Here is a 19,614-nt window from a genome sequence, read left to right as displayed (position 1 = left end):
CGCCTTAAGCACTGAGTGAAATTTTAACAAACACATAAAAACACTTTTTCAGAGCATGACAGAGCTGACAGCAAAGGGAGCCAGAGTAGCCAGAGGTGAGGAAGGAGGAGGAATAGGAAAATGAGCACTGATTTGCCCTGAAGATACCTATCTGTTGATCCCTGGTGGTCTACAGTCGGGATTTCAATTTACTGTAGACAGAAGGGAAAAACGGCCTCAGACTAGCATGGTGGGAGTCAGATCAAAAAGTCTTACAAAATGATGGAACCCCTAACATTGGCCTCATTGGTGAGAATGAAAAAAATATCCCTGACTTCACCAAGAAGAGACTTTTCTGCATGTGTGTGTGTGTGTGTGTGTGTGTGTGTGTGTAAGATTTTATTGTTTAAATAATCTCTACATCCAATGTGGGACTCAAACTCACAACCTAAGTCAGAGAGTAGCATGCTCTACTGACTGAGCCAGCCAGGAGCCCTGAGACCCTTCTGTTTTAATCTCAGCTCAGGGTAGGGTAGCAGGGTGGAGAGCCTTCTTCTAAAGTTCCTAACTACTAGCAATAACCATTCACATGCATTTGTGGCTGAAATTCATCCTATCTCTGAGGCCCTGAAATCCCTAAGCTAACATTTAGTTTGAAGTGGTCCTGGGTTGGTAATGTTCCTAGGAGCTTGGAAGAAGCAAACTCAAATGCCCTTTAGAGGAACATACTTTATAAAAATCTAGGCTTCGAAGAATGCCCAGAGCTGAAGTTATAAAGTGCAGGGATATATACTAAAAAATCACCAAATATACAGAAATAAGCCACTGTGAGCAAGTTTGCAGAAAATAATGACCCATGTGACTGGACCCACAGTGTGGGTCAAAATCTGACTCTGGTACCTGGGACTTTGCGCTGGGAAATGCTCCTGAGGCTCCCAACCCACTTCTTAAAAGCATATGCTAGGGTGCTTGGCCTCTCCCCTTGGTATATACATCACCAGCTAAAAAAGCTGTTTATCAGCCCAGGACAAAACAAGCTCCCAAGTGAAAATCATCAGATATTTGAGGAGTAGAGTCACCACAAAAGAGACAATAACTGGGACGAATCGTGCTAGACAAGCCAGAATGGAACAAGACAAAACAAGAACTTAAAAGAAGCACGGTAAAGATCCTTACTAAGATAGGAGAACAATAATAACAAACAAGCAGCTATAAGAACCATGGAAATGGAAATAGTGGGTATGAAATACGTGATAGGTGAATAAAGCCAAAAGATTGGCTAAAAACAAGAATGACTACATAGCTGAAAAATGAATAATGATCCAGATCAGCTCAAGGAATTTTCTCAGAAGGTACTGGAAGGAGATGGAAAATATGAGAGAACATTAAAGAGATGATGATGATGATGATGATGATGATGATGGTGATATGATGTAAATATATGTATGATATGTGTCCCAGAAAGAGAGGAAATAGATTTAGGAAAGGGAATATTTACAGAAATCCTAAGAACTTTTTAAAAAAAAATTTAAAGTCTATTTATTTTGATAGAGAGAGAGCACAGATCACAAGTGGGGGAGGAACAGAGAGAGGGGGAGAGAGAGAGAATCCCAAGCAGGCTCCACACTGTCAGGACAGAGCCCGAGGTAGGGCTCAAACTCACAAACCATGAGATCATGACCTGAGCTGAAATCAAGAGTCGGTCACTCAACCGACTGAGCCACCCAGGCGCCCCAGAACTTTCAAAAATTAAAGATAAAAAAGATTCCAATACAAAGATCTCATGGTGCACCACACAGGGTAAATATGGAAAAACTAAAACTTTGACACGTTCTAGTGAAATTTAAGACCATTCAAGACAAAAATGAAATTCTAAAAGCTAGAGAGAAGGAGCAGCTAGTCCACAAAACGTAAGAATTAGATTGACATCGATGTTTCTAACAAACACTGGAGACAAAACGCAATCATGTTTTCTAAGTGATAAAGGAAAATAACCTGGAATATTATATCCAGCTAAACTCTCATTGAAATGTGAGAATGCAAAGATAATATGTTCAGACATGCAAGGCCTCAGAGACTTTACAGCAAACAGTCTCTTTGGGAACTCGCCTCGAAAAAGTACTTCTATACTTAATGTACTAAGCTATATACTATAATTATCCTAATATACTAACCACTTAATAAGCACATGAAAAGATACTCAACACCGTGAGTCATTAGGGAGATGCAAATCAAAAGAATGAGGTACCACTTCATACCTACCAGGATGGCTATCATCAAACAAACGGAAAATATCAAGTGCTGGCAAGGATGCAGAGAAATTTAAGCTCTCACATATTGCTAGTCGGAGTGCAAAATGTTTCAGCTACTGTGGGAAACAGTTTTGTGGTTCCTCAAAAAGTTACGCAGAGTTACCATATGGCCTCTTAGGTACACACCTGAGAGAAGTGAACACATACATCCACTCAAAAACCTGTCCAGTGGTCCCCCTTCTCCGCAATTTCAGTCACCCACGGTCAACCATGGGCTGGAAGCAGATGATCTGCCTTCGGACACAGAGTCAGAAGGTGAGGGGTAGTCTAATGCTATGCTACACTGCCTACGTCATTCACCTCACTTCATCTCATCATGCAGGCATTTGGTCATCTCCCGTCACCACAAGAAGGGTGAGGGCGGTGCAATGAGATATTTTCAGAGAGAGCATCTTCACATAACTTTTATTACAGTATATTGTTATAATTGTTCTATTTTTAGTTATTATTGACAATCTCTTACTGTGCCTAATTTACAAATTCAACTTTATCATCAGTATGTATGCATAGGAAAACACATAGGATCTAGAGGGTTCAGTAGTATCCACAGTTTCAGGCATCCCCTGGGGGTCTCGGAACGTATGCCACTTGGATCAGGGGTGGGGTGGGGGAGTATGGTACCTAAATGTTCACAGCAGCATTATTCGCAATATCCACAATGTACAAACAGCCTACGTGTCTATCAACTGATAAATGGATAAATTAAAAATGTGATATATTCATACAATGGGATATTATTCAGAATATAGATAACTGCGACATCAGGGCAAAACACATCATAAAGAAAAATGAGGGACATTACATATTGGTGGAAAAAATAGATTAAAGAGATATCACCGTAACGAACATATATGCACCCAATAAAATTCATGATTCCTTGAAAAATTAGTAAGACTGAAGAAAACTGGCAAGACTGAAGGAGGACAAGGGAGAAGATGCGTATAAATGAAACAGAATGCAAGAGGAAAACAAAGAAAATGAAGATTATAAGAATGAAAAAATTATGAATACATTTCTCAGAAATTTTCTGGAAGTGCTGATCATGTATCAGGGTTAGGGGGAATGTACTTGCTATAATCCAGTTCACACTTATGATCAGCATTCCCAGAAAATTAGGAATAGAACTTTCTTAACTTCTTAAAATCTATATACCAACAACCTAGAATAAACACCACACTTGAGAAAATTGAGACAAGGAACAAAGGAACAAAGATGTCACTTTCACACTACTGTTTAAATAGTATTAAAGGACCAGTCTAATGCTCTAAGATAAGACGAAAGTGAAAGAATTGGGAAGGGAGATTAAACGGTCATTTTGAAAAGGTTATGTATTGATTTCAGTAATTTCGACACCCGACATGGGGCTTGAATTCACAACCCCAAGATCAAGAGTCGCATGCTCTTCAAGTGAACCAGCCAGGCGCCCTGTCATTTTTTGTAGACGATATGATCATCTTCATTGAAAAGCTAATAAAATAATCAGATGAGTTACTGGAATAGGAGAGTTCAGAAAAGTTGCTGGACACAAACTCAACTTTCAGAAATCAACAGCGTTCCTCGTTACCCACAAAAACCATGAGAGTATCGAATGGAGAAGAATATACCACTCATAAAAGCGACAACTATAAAGTACCTAGAAATCAATACATGAACAATACCTTTACGGAGAAAATTTAAAACTATAAAGTTAATAGAAGAAAGAGCAGGAAGATATATTTGTGACACAGGGATAGGGAAATATCTCCTAACAAGCGCCTCAACATACATGTAGACAAATAGATCAATTTGACTATTACAAATTAACATTTTCTGTTCAATTCAGGATGTCCTCCACAAAGTTGAAAGAGGGGTTACAGACTAAAATATCAAGCACACCTACAACTGATAAGAGAGTATTATCTATAACAAAAGGATACAACGCAATCAAATAATAAGCGGAGATGAACAGGCAATCGGCAGGAGACGGCCTATAGCCTTTCCTGCAATAACAGGGAATTAGAGGCAACCTAGGTATCCACCTCCAGAGGAACGGGTATGTAGAACGTGGTGGATACATAGTACGGAATACTACGCGGTGATAAGCAGCAACACACAGGATGTACACATAGCAACATGGACAAATTTAAGAAAAGTGAGAAAAGTAGGAAAGAGCAAAATGTATAGGCCCAGACTGTTCGTACAAATGAAATTTGCACATGCACTAAATAGCACTATTTTAGAAGTGAACATGCATAACAAGGGGCACGTATCAAGAGGGCACCTATGAGACACAGGGCGCTGGGGACTAAGGAAGGAAGGAGAAACTGAATGTATAATAAAATGAGGGAATGAGTTGCTGTACTGAGTGATGGTGAACCATGTACTATGATTGGAGGCACGTGATTAACGCACTGCTTTGCACGTGAGGTACCATAAGGCAAAAATAAACCAACACACGACACACACATGGAGTTTGGAAGTGCAGCGGCCACTTGGCCACGAAGGGAGAGCCTGAGGCTGTCAGAGGGCTATCTGTGAAATCTTGGCACTTCGAATGCCAGGGCAGAGACACGGCTAGACGGTGAGGACGCCGAATCACTGGATAAAGCTTCCCCTACTCCAGGCTCACCTCTACACAACTCAGTTCTACGAACCAAAAGATTCTCTCTACTGTTGTGTTTAACAGACTTTACTTTTTAGACAAGTTTCTGGTTACTTTTTAAGCCAGGGGTTTGACATCTGCAATCAAAGAATTCTGATATTTATCCACTCCTGTACTGTAAGCTTTTTTTTCTTTTTTTAAGAAAGATTAAAAAAAAAAAAAACACTATGGCTTCACCTCTATAGTTTGGGAAGTTAGGAGAGCAAGAGGAAGTATGAATTTAAGAAGAAAAAAGGCAGAAGAGAGAGAGAGAATAATGTAGCCACCATAATTAGCTCTTATGTGCTAGGCACTATGCTAGGTGCTTTCCATAGCCAGTCTCTTAATTCAACCACACACCCCATCGTTGCTATCATCACTGTAGAAATAAGTTAACAGGCTAAAAGGTAAGCATCTTGTCTAAATTAGTGTCACAGCTTCAGAGCGGGGACTCGTGAACCCATCTAATGTCAGCCTGTTTTCCTTCATGCTATGCCACCTACTAGAAAAAAGATAGTGGGGAAATGGTAAAGGGACAGACACAGGGCACAGAAGAGGTAAATATACAGACAGAGAAAAACAAGCCATGTCAAGGCACACACTGACGAGGAAGGGCCATCGTTTCTGAGGCAAGGACACGCATGACACATCAGAGGGGGCTGTCCTTTGAAGAAACTCATGATCTCCCTCGCGTGTGACTCCACCCTTGGTGTACCCAGAGTCACCTCTTCTGCTTTTATTTCCAATTTTCCAAATTCCTTTAAACAAGAGATTGATTTTCCCAGGCATTTCTCAAAGCTTTACTTGGATGAGAAGCAACGTCAGAGATTCCAGACCCTGACTTTCAAATCTAGGATGTTAGGTCATTACTGCCCACGCCAAAACGAACTTCCGTGTGATGTACATACACAGGATGTTACAGTTTGCCTTGTGATAGTAATCTAAGTGCTCATCAATAAAAATAAATACAATAAACCGTGATGATACCGTAAGTATGGAAGACTGTGAGCTGTCAAAAAGAACAGAACAGACCCCTATCTACTGATGTGGAATGATCTCTGAGACAACTGGAAAAAATGCTAGGTACTGTGCAGCAAAGTGCGTATGCTGAATTTATGTTAAAAGAGTCAGGTACATATTTATACTTATAGCTGGAGAAATTCGTAGCAGTGGTTGCTCTGAGGAAAGAAAACAGGGACTATAGCCAGGAAAGACACACTTTGCACTCTGTATTCCCATGTACTTGGTACTTTTTTTTTTTTTTTTTAACCAAGTACAAGGATAATCTTTTCCAAAGAAAATTTTTATTTTAAATCAAGCAGTTCATTGTGCCTTCCCTCCAAAACAGAGCCAATTTGGGGCTCTAGCAGGATCTGAGTAGAAGAAATAAGGTCTTTTCCCTTTTCCCAGTGATGAGACAGGGAAGAGCCTCTTTCCCATTTCTTTCTTTCTTCAACCAAGCCCACCTGTTTGTTTCTTAAAAACAAACCAACAAAAGCCCTTTCTCACATCATCCACGTTTGTTGAAAATACATTTAAGTAAAAGGATACAGAACAAGCACTCACACCACACCTCTGGACTTGGGAGTGTTGGTTTTTCTATTTTTCTGCGCCAGTGTGCATTTATATTTATGTCTGCTCTTTCTTAATGCCTGGATATCTTGGTCATTTCTTATTAAAATTTTTTTTTTTACTTAGTATTATTTTTGTTTATTTAACCAAATCCTAACATGGCATTAGGCTGTTTCAATCGTTTACATTACTGTACAGAAATCCTTGTACCATCCATTTCTCCCTTTGAATAAACTTAGAAAAGCAAAGTAACTAACTCCAGCACCAATTGGTTCACTTTGCCTTTGAACTCCATCCCTAGGAACTGTTCCATGCACCCGTTTCCTAACCAACCACTCTCCTGTGGCAAAGCTCAGGCCTGAGACAATTTCTTGCCTACATGGACAGTGTCAGAAGTGCTTCCTGCTGCACATATTCCACTATACTCCTTTGAAACACCCCTTCTGGACACTTGGCCCTCGTTCAACTCTGGAAGGCTGGGAGCATTTCTGGATTACTTGTTGGCTCTCTAAAGGTTATTCTGAAATCCTTAACTCCTTGGGCCAAGTATCTTCTTAGAAACTTTCCCAAACTACAGAAATAGTAATAAAACAGAACTAGGTTGAATGATGATAAAAGCTAACATTTACCTAGTACTTGCTACGCGTCACCGTGCTAATAAGTGCTTTACATGCCTAATGTTAATTGCAGTTACATGGGAAAAATTCCATGGTCAAAGAAACTTGGGGAAATTACAGATTTAAAAATATCTTGCTTACAATAACACCTTTAAATATGTTAATATACAAGATGGTGACAACATAGGTGAATGTAGTTGAATAACGATAGATATCTTTAGGGGCTATTACTACCAAGAATCTGCTTTGGCGTATCTGTCTTTAAATATTGTTTTTTAGTGAGGGCATTTGCAGCCTACTCTCTCCCCCATGCATGAGGACCATCCCTTTTAAAAATTCTTCCTCTTAATGATAATGCACCAAAAATATGCAGAAGTAAAAGGAAAAAAAACACTCATATAATCACTCTATACTTTGGGGTATATGTCTTTTCTGTATTTTCTATGCATATATACATATTCGCTTATAAATGACAAACTGTTGAATTTCTCTCACATGTTGCTTTCTGTGTCATCTTTTCCCACTCTTTCACCAGAGTTCTAAGATTGAATTCTTTTTCTACTCTTTATCTTAATAATATTTTCTCCAGAGGTCTTCTACAAGTAAGGATTGAAAAGGTGATCACTTCTTGTTTGGGGGTCTTTTTTTTTTTTTTTTAAGTAATCTCTATCCCCAACATGAGCCTTGAACCCATGACCCTGAGATCAAGTTGCACATTCTACCACCAACTAAGCCAGCCAGACACCCCAAAGATGATCAGTTCTGCCGAATTCCCATATCTACATTTCAAACTTTGATCCTAGTAGTAGTATTCCTTGCTTTCTGTCACACTCACACACACACACACACACACACACACACACACACACACACACACCCTATAACCCAGAGGAAGAACCTAGCAAGCCTACATTCCAGGACTTCCACAGTCTGGCTTCTACCAATCCCAGTATACACCTCACACCAGCCTCGTCTATTTCCTGACTCTGCTCAGGACATTCCTCTTTCCTTCTTCCTAGCCAAATCCCAGTATCCTGAGACCCAGCTCAGTGCCATCCAATTGACAAAATCTTCCCAGATCACTCCAGTCCAATTTCTTCCCTGTTCTGAACTCACATGTCAGGCAGCAATGGACCACACCGTTGTGACAAATTTCGAATCGTTACCTTTTAACTTGTCATGAGATTGCAAAGTGTTTGTCAATACCCTGAAGGTGGGGCCCCTGCCCTTTACTTCTGTATCCGATAGCGCTCAGCACAGTACAATACAGACAACAGATGCTCAACCACTACTAAAAGAATGAGGTATTAAAATCCAAGTTAGCCCAATAATACAACAGACACAAGAGTAATATGTACATTCCTCTTTATTTAATACAACACATAACACATACAAAAAGAAAAAACACTCATGTAAAAGGTCCTGTCACAAAGGATAGACAGGAAACATCTACACGGAATCAAATAAGGCTCCTGCTTTAAAACAGGGATTTGCTAACTATACCTGGAATATGAGCAAGGCTGTTGCAACAAAAAAAAAAAAAAAAAAAAGAAAAAAAAGAAAAATTTTTTTCCCTGCACTGAAGGCGTATATCCACGGGGCTGATTTTCTCAATTCACAGATCCACATTTAGGAATGTTTAAGCCCTCTCACATGTCCAGAATTCATCAGGGTTTTATGAAATGTGTGATTATTTTTTGGTTACGAAATTTACCTGTCCTTCTTTCTTCTTAGAAAATAGTGACAAGAGCTCTCTGAAAACTACAGACCGACAAGCCACCCAGAGTTTGGAAAGCTTTGCCACGGAAGTTCAAAGGGTGTGCAGAACCGAGAATGCAAAGGCAAGGTGGCAGTGGGAAGAAGAGTTTAGCTTCTGAGTCATTTCCTGGTGGCCCGCGTCCAATCAAGCACTGGGAAAGACAAAATGGAAACACCTGGGCTCAGTGCAGGGTCGGTAGCAGCAGTTTGGCCATATTCCTGCTCTCCTCAGAGCCGGAAATTAAACAAGCACCAGTTCGTCTCAAAAGAGCCTTATACAAACACACACACATACATACCCACACCCATTCACATGTCATCACCACCCCCTTTTATTTAAATTTATTATTTTTTTTACTAAAATAATACAAAAAAGGGAGACAGGTATATTTACAAAAATCCATGGCTGGTACAGTACATAATTTTTAAGACACACTAAATGCTACAATCTTTCAGGTCCTGAGATTATTACAAATATCAACTCAAAGCTGTGTTCAGGTCCAGTTTTAAAGGAGGAAAAAAAAATCCCCAAATATTAAGTCACACACTTATTTAAAATACAGTATATCCCTTCAAGTGAGCAAAAACGCACCTCCCTACAAACAAACGCAATACAGTAATCAGTGCCTTTCACCCAGAGGAGCAGCAATTCTTTAGGCTCCTTCCTTCAAGATCGGTTGTGAAACATGTTGGCATCTCTACCAAGTGCGGAGGCGGCTAAGGTAAGAGGAAGATGTGTACCTGGAGGGAAGTTCCTCTACAGAGTGAACGTTCACTGTATCAATAAGTCCTGTTTTTTCCTTCTGTTACCAAACAAAAGTCTCTCCCTTATCAAAATGCATACCACAAGTGTTGGAAATATGTGCTTACCCAGACTAAAAATCAGAATCTTTATTTCCAATCAGTTATAGCAAATAGGTCTGCAGTTCCGCTATAATTTTACAACTGCGAATAAACTTTCTTGCTTGTAATGAAAGAGAGAAAACACCCATCACTTAGCTACCTTGGTAGACTTTGATTAACATATTGTTGGGGGCACAAAATTTTCACCAGCCAGAGATTTCATTTCCTTTTCTTTTAAGCTTGACAACGTTTAGTGAGCAAAACACAAAGGCAAGCCCCAGATTACATACTCTTCTTAAGAACAGTTTGATATTTTGATACTTTCTATAATTTTTCAACTGACAGCCAACAAAAGGACGGTACAAAGCTTGAATCTTTTCTATGGCTGGCCATAGGTCAGAGGAAATTATCTGTAGCTTGCAAACCTGCCTCTACTGGTGGAAGGGCCCCTTACTTATCAGAAGGTCTCAGACGGGATATGTAATTAATTATGTAGGCATAGCCAGGATTTAAAAAGTTGGCCATCTTTGGCCAATTTTCTAAACTCACTATATAAAAACAGCAATACTTTTATCAGCTGAGAGTAACTTCTTTGTCTTTTAATGCCCCTTGCCCAAACCGGGGTCATCCTTGGTAAATTTGCAGGTATGGGAAAGAAAAATCCTATGTGCTGCCACAGGGCACGTCAACCCTGCAAACAGCACACGACAGCCAAAAATGAGGAAAGTTTATGGTTGCGAGGACAGAAAATACAAGGTAGGTAAGACCTGACAAATTAAAGGCAGGTTGTCACACAGAAAAACATGCCAAGTGGCTGGTCTTCGTTACTGCTGACTCTGAAATGTGCTTGGGGGTAGGTGGAGCTGTTAACTTCAAAAACAGAAGTATTTCCAAGTTATCTTGAGGAATAGTTATCTTTTTTGTATTTCAATTAGGTTTCCATTAGTGCTCTATTACAAAATATTTTAAAACTAGATTTAAGGTAAAATAGAATTATATTATTATTAGCAAAATGGGAGAAAATAATGGGCAGAGTCTTCTGAGGAACATTAAAACTGGCAAGAATTTATATGGCCTGTGTGACTCAGACCTTTGCAAAAGTAGGTTTATTCCAGGGGCAGTATGAAAATAAGCAAGGAAGAGTATTAGGAGAAATAAGAGCCCTTAATAAAAGTCTGCATCTTTTTTGAATAACCTTGAAAAGTATCAAGAGGAGGCCATGAATTACAGCTACCACACTGTGTAGTAGGAGAGTAATCTAGTTTTTAATACAAGGGAGAAGAGAAAAAAAAAATTCCAGTCACCAGTGATGATTCCGAATCCTGGAAATACAGACCCCCTTAATTATACTACCGAGATTTCTGGAAGTATTCTTGACCTGTTTGGGAAACAGTTCAGAAAACTGCTAACCTATTCTAAATAGAAATAGGTAAGAAAGACTGAGAAGTCCAAGAATTACAGTATGAGGAAATTAAATAAAGGTCACAAATAGCTACTTTCAAGCAAACAGTACTTTGGGAGTATCTGAGAAAAATGTCATTTACTGTCAAGTTGTTCAAAGACAGTCTGATTAAACTCCTCTGAGTTCCTGTCTGAGTCTGTGCTAGGATATAAACAGTCTCCTGGACGATGCCTGTACTGTAGTCTTCCCTTCTGAATTCAGTGGAGACACGGGAAAGATGGGCCAGGTGAGTGAGAAAAGGAGGTGAAAGTCTAACCTTTCTGCTCCAGACTCTTGACAACATGCAAGTGATATTCTAGTGTAGCAACTAGCTGATGAAATGGTTAACTTAAGAGCTCAAACTAGAGGTAAGAAGAATGAGGAAAGAAGGAATTCAACATTAAATATTCAAAGCTATTTTTAATTAGAGTCTGACCAACTGTTCAGCTCTATAAACCTGAACACTGTGCCACAGAATCTAAAACGTTCTCAGAACTGAACACTGGGACTATTTTATCTTAACAACCCAAAGACACTCCATGATTCTAACTACAGTTTTGCACCAGTAAAAGGATCTGTACTTAAGTTTTTGAATATAAAGTTCACATTTTAGGATAGAGGAACACACAAAATATCTCTGTGTTATGCTTCTGTTAGTTTTCCCTAGAGGAACAAACACACATTCAACAAAACCCTTATGCCTTATTTCTTTGGGTAGAAGTCATTTAACATCTATTATCTGAAGCATGGAAAAAGAGGGAAATGTGGAAAATAAAGAGTACGTTTATCTGCATAGCTGATATTTAGAGGTCACTAACTAAGGCCTTATCTGGAAAAAGCAGTAAACAACCAAAAAGTGATTTTTAAGGAAAAACATCCTATCACTAGATATTAAATGGGCCTTGGCCAGTTGTGGGAATTAACCCAGATGCTTGGTTTGCTTGGGCATGGTGCTTTCTCTTGACTCACTTGAGCTGGATAATTTCTTCCTTACAGTCTACATTCTCCTTCCTGACCCTGAATCTGTGCTGTAATTTAATTCTGCACACACTCTCTAATAATTGTTGCTTAGCATTTAGCCCTAACTAAAAATGCAGCATCCATTTTTCCCCGTTGTTGCTGTTGTTTGAAACGATAAAGGAAAATTGTAAGCATCACTACTTAATATGCCAGGATGGAAAGTGGAATAAAATGATCTTCGTTTCTTCCTTAGAGATGAGCAAAAACCGGTTTCCTTCTACCCCCACCCTTCCCACCCGTGTCCCAGCTAAGAAGCGAATCCTGCCTCCCCTCTCCCCATTCTTCTGTAACCTGAGTGGCAGATGACTCCGCCTCCGTCGTGGGTGGAAGGAGTCTGAATTACACAGAGGTCGCCGGGCTAACGGTACACCCAGCTGACTGCGTGTAGCGCCTGCTCCTTCAGGGCAAAGCCAGAGAAGCCAGTAGTGACATGAACAATACACAATCTCTGATTTACAAGAATGAGGAGTTGTCCATTCCTGCTTAGAAGCTAAAGGCTTAGCTTTCCATCACCAAACAAGTGCTCTAAGGAAAGCAGACTGAGAAGATGGAAAAGTGAGACGGAAAAAACTTTCAGGATCATTTATCAACTTCAGTAGCCAATCACCCAACCTTTACCTAGCTGCAGCTCCACGGCCTTGGCAAAAATCACACGTGTATTAACACCATAAAAGGCTAAAAAAGAAAATCTACTTACAATTAAGCAACTTAGTGTTATTCCCCCTCCCCACTTATTAACCTGAAACTAACCATTTTCATCCCACCACAAATGTTTAAATAATACGCATCTAAATTAGAATTCCAGTGATTCTTCTTTAAACTTAAAAATCATATGGTGCTTTTTATACCCATCATGGGGACACATTTTTTAGCCTCTGCGGGAAGATGGTGATACTTTTTAAATCTATAGGACATTTTAGAAAAACTCAAAGTATTTTTGAAATAGTAAAGTCTCTGATATCCCTGGGAGGTAGGTGAATATTATTATACCCAATTTTCGAATGGGTAGTCTGAGGCACGAAGGTTAAATGATATTCCCCCTGTTAAATATAGTAATTCAAGAATGACTCGCCTGAACTGAGGCTGCCAGATAAGCGCTGTGCTCTCAGGTAGCGCTACCAGGAGCCGCTGCTTTCTTGTTCGCCACCCGTCTCCTCTTCTCAATTAAAATGTCTTTAAAAGGGGGCACTTATTAGATATATTTGTACTGGGCTTTGAGGATTGGTTCAACTTAGTCTCCCTTAATGTATCATACCTGTTTTTAACAAGAAACGGATGAATCTTAGATACTGAAAATTAGGCCAGTTTGTTCAAGGGAGAAATCTAAATAACCATAAAATCAGAGTAAGCCAAATGTAATTATCTGGCAAATAAAAAGAAAACTGAAGATCTCTCAAGAATGCTATAGGTTATATGAGTGTTTACATGAGTATCTGAAGTCTTTCTGAGTCTATTAACCTTTTCACAGATATACAGCTATATGAATTCTTCAAAAATAATTTCCCAGAGAAAAATCTGATGCACGTTTAATGTTGACAAAGCTGCCATCTTTGTTCAAAACTTATTCAGATACAACACCAAGCTTCTGACTCTAGCTGCCCATGTCTTTAGTCTTGCCTGCCATAACTTGATAAGTGCTCCTTATCAACTTGACCCACAAAAGACTGTTATTCCAATGCTTTCTCCAATAGTACTCATGCCAAGTTTGAAGGGCACAGAGCAGTGGGTTACATCCAGGATGGTCAATGAGTCCACTAAATTTATTTTACTTGAAATAAATGACTGATTATATTTAGGTATTTTTGTTAACTTCTACAAACAGATACTCAAAGGGGGAAGATAGCATCTTGTATAAAGACAGTTTCCCAATCTACCCATTTGAATTGACTAAAACAATGGAATAAACAAGCCAGAAGTTTTGCAAACACTGAAAGGAGTGTGTTTGGAAAGGATGCGATGGTACAGCAGCTACTAGTTATACACACACACACACACACACACACACACACACACACACATATGTATATGTATATATATGTATATGTATATATATGTATATATATGGGTATGTATATTACATATGTATACATATATATGTATGTATGTATCTTATACATATATCCTTATACTTATAAAACAAAAAAAGGAAGAATAATATTACAGCATGACATGATGTTGGCAAGTATGAGATTCTTCCTCCTGAATCCCCTGACTTATTAGCCTGTACTTTAGGGTATCTGAGAACACTTTCAAGAGGGGGGAAAAAGAAAGAAAAAAAAGGCACTTAACGAAGACAAAGGCCTGAATTGAGCGTGTTTTAGAGGAATAAGCATTTTACCAGAGCTAAGAAATGATTTACAGAGTTAAACTTTTCCCCTTAAATTTTATAAAATAAAATTGCAGAACATGTTTGTAATCATTTACCTACTACTGCATTTTTCTTCTGCTTATTACAAAAGCAAAAAACATAACAAAACAATCATACATGCACAGGAGAAAGTAAAAGTGCCCCTTTTGAGAACATATGGTCAGCAGAAACTATAGTGCTGAAGCACAAGGGAAAGTTCTCAAGTTTGGCCTGATTATAGATTTTTCTCACTCTTCTATTTCTAATTTAAAACAAAGCAAAACAAAACATCAACGAACCAAAAAGGCAAACATAAATTCAAAACCTAAGTGATAATAAAAAGAATACAGGGACCAACCAGTGTGCTTTTACGGTACACTCCTAAAATAAAGTATCCTAACTCTATACATGGGTCAAGTTATATGACAAAACCTCCTAGAAATGAAGAACTGTAAATTAGATTAAAATCGACCAATACAGGCAAAGTTCATGTTACAAATGTAGCAGCAAATATGATAGATAACTGGAGTTCTAAGAGATGATCCCAAGGGACATAGAGTTCTCACAATCAATGGCAGTTTGATTAACAGCAGAATTTCCATTTCAGAAAACGTCTTGAACCAAGTAGAGGTGGAAAGGGGAGTGGTAAGGGCAACTGGAACAGACTTGACGTGTCTGCCCTTTCCAACCCTGGGTAGTAAACAATTTAGATCTGCTTTGGAGGGGGTGGGGTGAGGTGGGGTGGGTGGGTGGGGATCCTGGGTTAAAAATATTTCCCAATAAGTTGTTTTCAAACAGGTGTCAAACCCACAGTATCCAAACATGTATGTGCCCGGTTCTTCCTCCTACCTCGGTGATGCAATACACCCTATTCAACTTCTAGGATATAAAAAAATGTAATTTGGGCTAACAACATCCATCAAAGGGGTGGCAGGCATGACAGAATGTACTAACACAATCCTCTGATTTCCTCAGAATATCGGGATTTTGTGACTTCAGATTAACTTCACTTCTTTTTCCAAAACGTTTTTCTTCAGGCTGTTTTAAAACCATCATTTCTTTTACACTTGGATTTGAGAAGCATGTGAGAAAGAATTAGAATTGAGTTATAGTGGAATTATTGCTTGCATTGACTTTGGAGGCTCTGAATGAGCTTGACACTTTGCTCCCAAACAGTCTCCAACTGAGGCTCAGCACTGCTATCTCTGAAGACAACTCTGCTGACCGTTATTGCTTGTGAATACTGAGGATTAACTTGTATGTACAGTAACAGCTTATACATCAGTGAAGGCAATTTAAAATACACGACAGTTGAAAACAAAACAGCTTAATTTTCCTGAATCAAGAATCCCGCTGAGTGGGACATAATTAAGTGTGCTGATTATTTTTGCATTGGGATGTTGCTAATGCTCTTCAGAAATACACATTGCTCTATATCCTTTCCAATTACTCACCGTTTTAAAAAATAACACGATTTGACTTTTAAGTGCAAAAATACAGTATGAGTCACAAGTCTCTGTGCTAAAAAATAACCAATTTATATGGTTGTATTTAGTAAGAAAAACTGTAAAGACAGGCACCCATAAAGTATGGACACCATTTTCAATGTTATGGTCTAGAAAAGAAACAGTTCTGTATTTACATCTAGGAGCTCTCTGGTCATACTTATCTATTAAGAAATATAAAGATGTTTGTTTCATTTGTACAACATAAAAGGGTCGTCTTGATTGAAATGGACGAAAGTTAGTGAAAATGTGGTGGGGGGCTGAGGGGGGGAACCAGGTAGCAGTCCTCAAGGAATCAAGAGTGAAGAGAATAGAATATCATCTCCATATATATGGACTTTTCAGAGCCAAGAGCCTTCAGATAATTTTAATGGTTAGTTATAAAATAATACTTGGGGGAAGAATTGATAATTCTGTTCTTCTCTAATGACAACCAAGAATTGTCAGGGATCTTCACGTAGCATGATTCAGAACTGATGGATTTAAGAAACCGAAATTATTCCCTGACTTACATTAGTAATGAATTTATATATAAATAAATCTTCATATGCACACAGATGAACACGTACACAATTATCAGCAGGAAGAGAGATTAGTATGCACTGTGACTTCTCTCCTGGTGTGGGAAGTAAAACAAAGGCTATTGCTTCCCAAAGGAAAACTCCCATAGAGTATTGGCAAAGACTTCTTTTTCCAAATTAGATAAAAGCAACAGGTATACTACACTCGAATAACTCAAGAATTGGGTAAGCTTCCCTAATTTAAAAAACCAAACAACCTTTAATTAAACATATTCGATTCAAGTCAAGCCTCGCTGCAACATCCCAATATCCTTCCAACTGGGGTTGATACAACATTCTTATGTTTTACTGGTAAACTAAATTCTTAGGGGCAAGTAATTATATCAGTGATTCCTTTGAAATAATCCTTTCCCCTTACTGTAAAAAGTTCTTGGAACTAAAGCTTTCAGTTACTTATTAACTTGTTGCTATGAAGCAAGCCAATGTGACTTTGAAGTCAAAATATAGGTATACAGATCTGAACAGATCTGTGGTAATTTATTCACAGTCCTATAGGCTATTTGGGACTTGTGCTTGTAAAAGGAAAAAAGGGCCAGGTTAATACACTTATTTGAAGAAATGTAAGGGTATAGGGTGACTTGTAATGAAAAAAGATGCAAATCTTGCTACTATCAATTTCATGCTGTTTTTTAGGTTAGTCTATTGTTATAAATGGATCAAGCTTACACCAATCATGGGTATAGTTTGAAAACATTCAGAAGCCTAAATAGGGAGAAAAGGAGACAAGACCAAAGGTGAGGGGAAAAAAAAAAAAATCAAATCAAATATATTCAAAAAGAACCATAAATTTCTCCCTTAACATCCTTTGTTGAGTATGTATTTGCATAAGGAAGCTATAAGAACTAAGCAGTTTTGTTATCCCGTTATCTGCAGCTTTACTCACATATCAATATTCTCAGTAAATATTAATAAAGCTTTAAGATCCCAAATGCTCCAAATCAATTTCACTACACTGGATATAGGGAGTAAAAATACACTGTGATTGTTATAAAAAATAATCCCTTATACACATAATGATCCTAATGTAATTCCTCCCTTTAAAATACTATCTTAAAAATTCCAAAAATATATATATGCCATTTGAATGACCAACGAAGAGGCATGTGTAGTACACACTCACGCCTGTCTCTGTCAACAATTAAGAATCACCTGAAGTACCACTAGCTACAAGACCAGGAGAAGTTGTGAACCGAGGTGCGGCTGGGGAAGTTTACAGTTCAGGGTGTTGGGCCTGCAGGGGCTAGGAGCACCGAAGTCGCAGCCCTACGTCAAAGATCCCCATTTCTGAAGAGTCACATTTTAACATCAAGAATGGAAGTAAGAATTAACCAGTCAATACCAGATGCACAAATCACCTGAAGGAGAGTTAAGTACCTGCTTCTGAATGGAAGATGAAATTGACCCTTTTACAAAAAGGGGACATCTAAGTTTGTCTGTTAAGAGCAACAGGCTCAATTTCTTCACTTTTAAAAATCTTGATGATTTAATAATATGTATCACTGTGCTAAAATAACTTTCCTGAAGCATCTTTAGTCCACTGATTTACATGGGGGGTTGCTACACACTGGAGAAGATTCAAGTTTGTTCAGGACTTGTGAGAGTACAGTATTTCCTCAGCTACTGTCTGGATCAAACACAGGGTCATTAATTTTGTTGTGTGGCAAATTTGCTGCATAGTCCACTCAGATAAACATGATTGTTACTCCTGACAAACTGGCCTAATTCCAGATAGACTGCCTTTTATTATGCGATTATGTCTACAAGTGTTCAGATCCAACCCCCAGGATGGATGGAGTTTACCCAAATCCTCAGATTCCTTCTTTCTCCCCCGGGGAAAAAAATCAAATTTGTACTTCTGTGGGTTTGACAACTGAGTCTCTTTCAAGTCAGTTAATATGGTCACTTTGTCTTTCTTTAGAGGAGACCACAGGTCACTAACTTTGCACGAAAGCATTTCTTCCTCCTGCACCTGGCTTGACTCAAGTAATGTTCTCTTTTCTTTTTTCCTCCTCACCACAGTGCTTGGGACGAGAGAATGTAAACATCGACAGAACAGCAGCCCTATGACCACATGAGTACTTTCCCATCAGGTAGATTCCATCAGCCAGCTGAGTGTCTCATCTCCATTGCTCGCTGGGAAGTCACTGAGATTTCCGTGGTAATTTAGTGTCCCCTTTACTTTGGCCTCCATCTGAGAAAAGAGATGTTTAATTGGGCTGTGTCGGTGTGTTATAAAAATACATATTAAAAGCAAAGCAATGAGAACAATTAACGTTTAATTTCCACGCGAAATGACACTGCTAAAAAAGATAACCTTTAATAATTTACATGCTATGCATGGCATTACAGAGGTTGAGAAACATAAGAGAACTCAACAAAAATGATCCTCTTAAGTCAAATGGCTGTGGTTCGATTGGTTTTCAGTTGAAATACTATTATTATCCACCTCAGAACCCACTGTGTCAAATGCTATGAGGATCACAAAGGAACATAAAAGACATTAATCCCCACCTTCAAGGAACCTACCACATCTTTTGATCCCTTTAGAAGACTAAGTCAATTTCATTTTCTTGCAAGTGAAATTAAATTCCTTGCCATGACATAGCATTTGATACTTAATTCTCGATTATTTATGTAAATAAATGGGATACACTGGTAGTGAAAAATCCAGCTGAGTCTTTGTTTTGGTCCTAACCTGGCAAAAGTTGTAAGTGATAGTTAAGTCTGCTAACTGGGAACAACGGTTTCTAGTTTTACGTGTGTGTGTGTGTGTGTGTGTGTGTGTGTGTGTTTAATGTTCATTTATTTTTCAGAGAGAGAGAGAGAGGGAGAGAGAGAGAGAGAGAGCGTGAGCAGGGGAAGGGCAGAGAGAGAGGGAGATACAGAATCCGAAGCAGGCTGTAGGCTCTGAGCTGTCAGCACAGAACCTGATGCGGGGCTCGAACTCAAAACCATGAGATCATGACCTGAGTCAAAGTCGGATGCTCAACCGACTGAGCCACCCAGGTGCTCCTTACAT

The 19,614-nt window shown here is 38.8% G+C and overlaps 1 protein-coding gene across 5 annotated transcripts in view; it reads right to left on the bottom strand.

Moving 5' to 3' along the window:
* The window catches only part of UBN2 (ubinuclein 2), a 90,053-nt gene that overhangs the window by 3,119 nt on the left and 67,320 nt on the right, over positions 1-19,614 (bottom strand). For 3 of the 5 annotated variants that reach the window (XM_045052825.1, XM_045052827.1, XM_045052826.1), the window contains one exon: positions 8,449-18,786. The exons of 1 other annotated variant lie outside the window; for it this stretch is intronic. In XM_045052825.1, coding sequence (XP_044908760.1) covers positions 18,737-18,786 — 50 coding nt within the window. In that variant the 3' untranslated portion in view covers positions 8,449-18,736. Of the gene's footprint in view, positions 1-8,448; positions 18,787-19,614 lie in introns of those variants that run through there. One more of the 5 variants, XR_006594632.1, reaches the window with a different exon arrangement.

This window comes from Felis catus, chromosome A2 (assembly GCF_018350175.1).
Source record: "Felis catus isolate Fca126 chromosome A2, F.catus_Fca126_mat1.0, whole genome shotgun sequence".
In the NCBI taxonomy this organism is placed as follows: domain Eukaryota; kingdom Metazoa; phylum Chordata; class Mammalia; order Carnivora; family Felidae; genus Felis; species Felis catus.
This window is presented reverse-complemented; position numbering and strand designations above follow the sequence as displayed.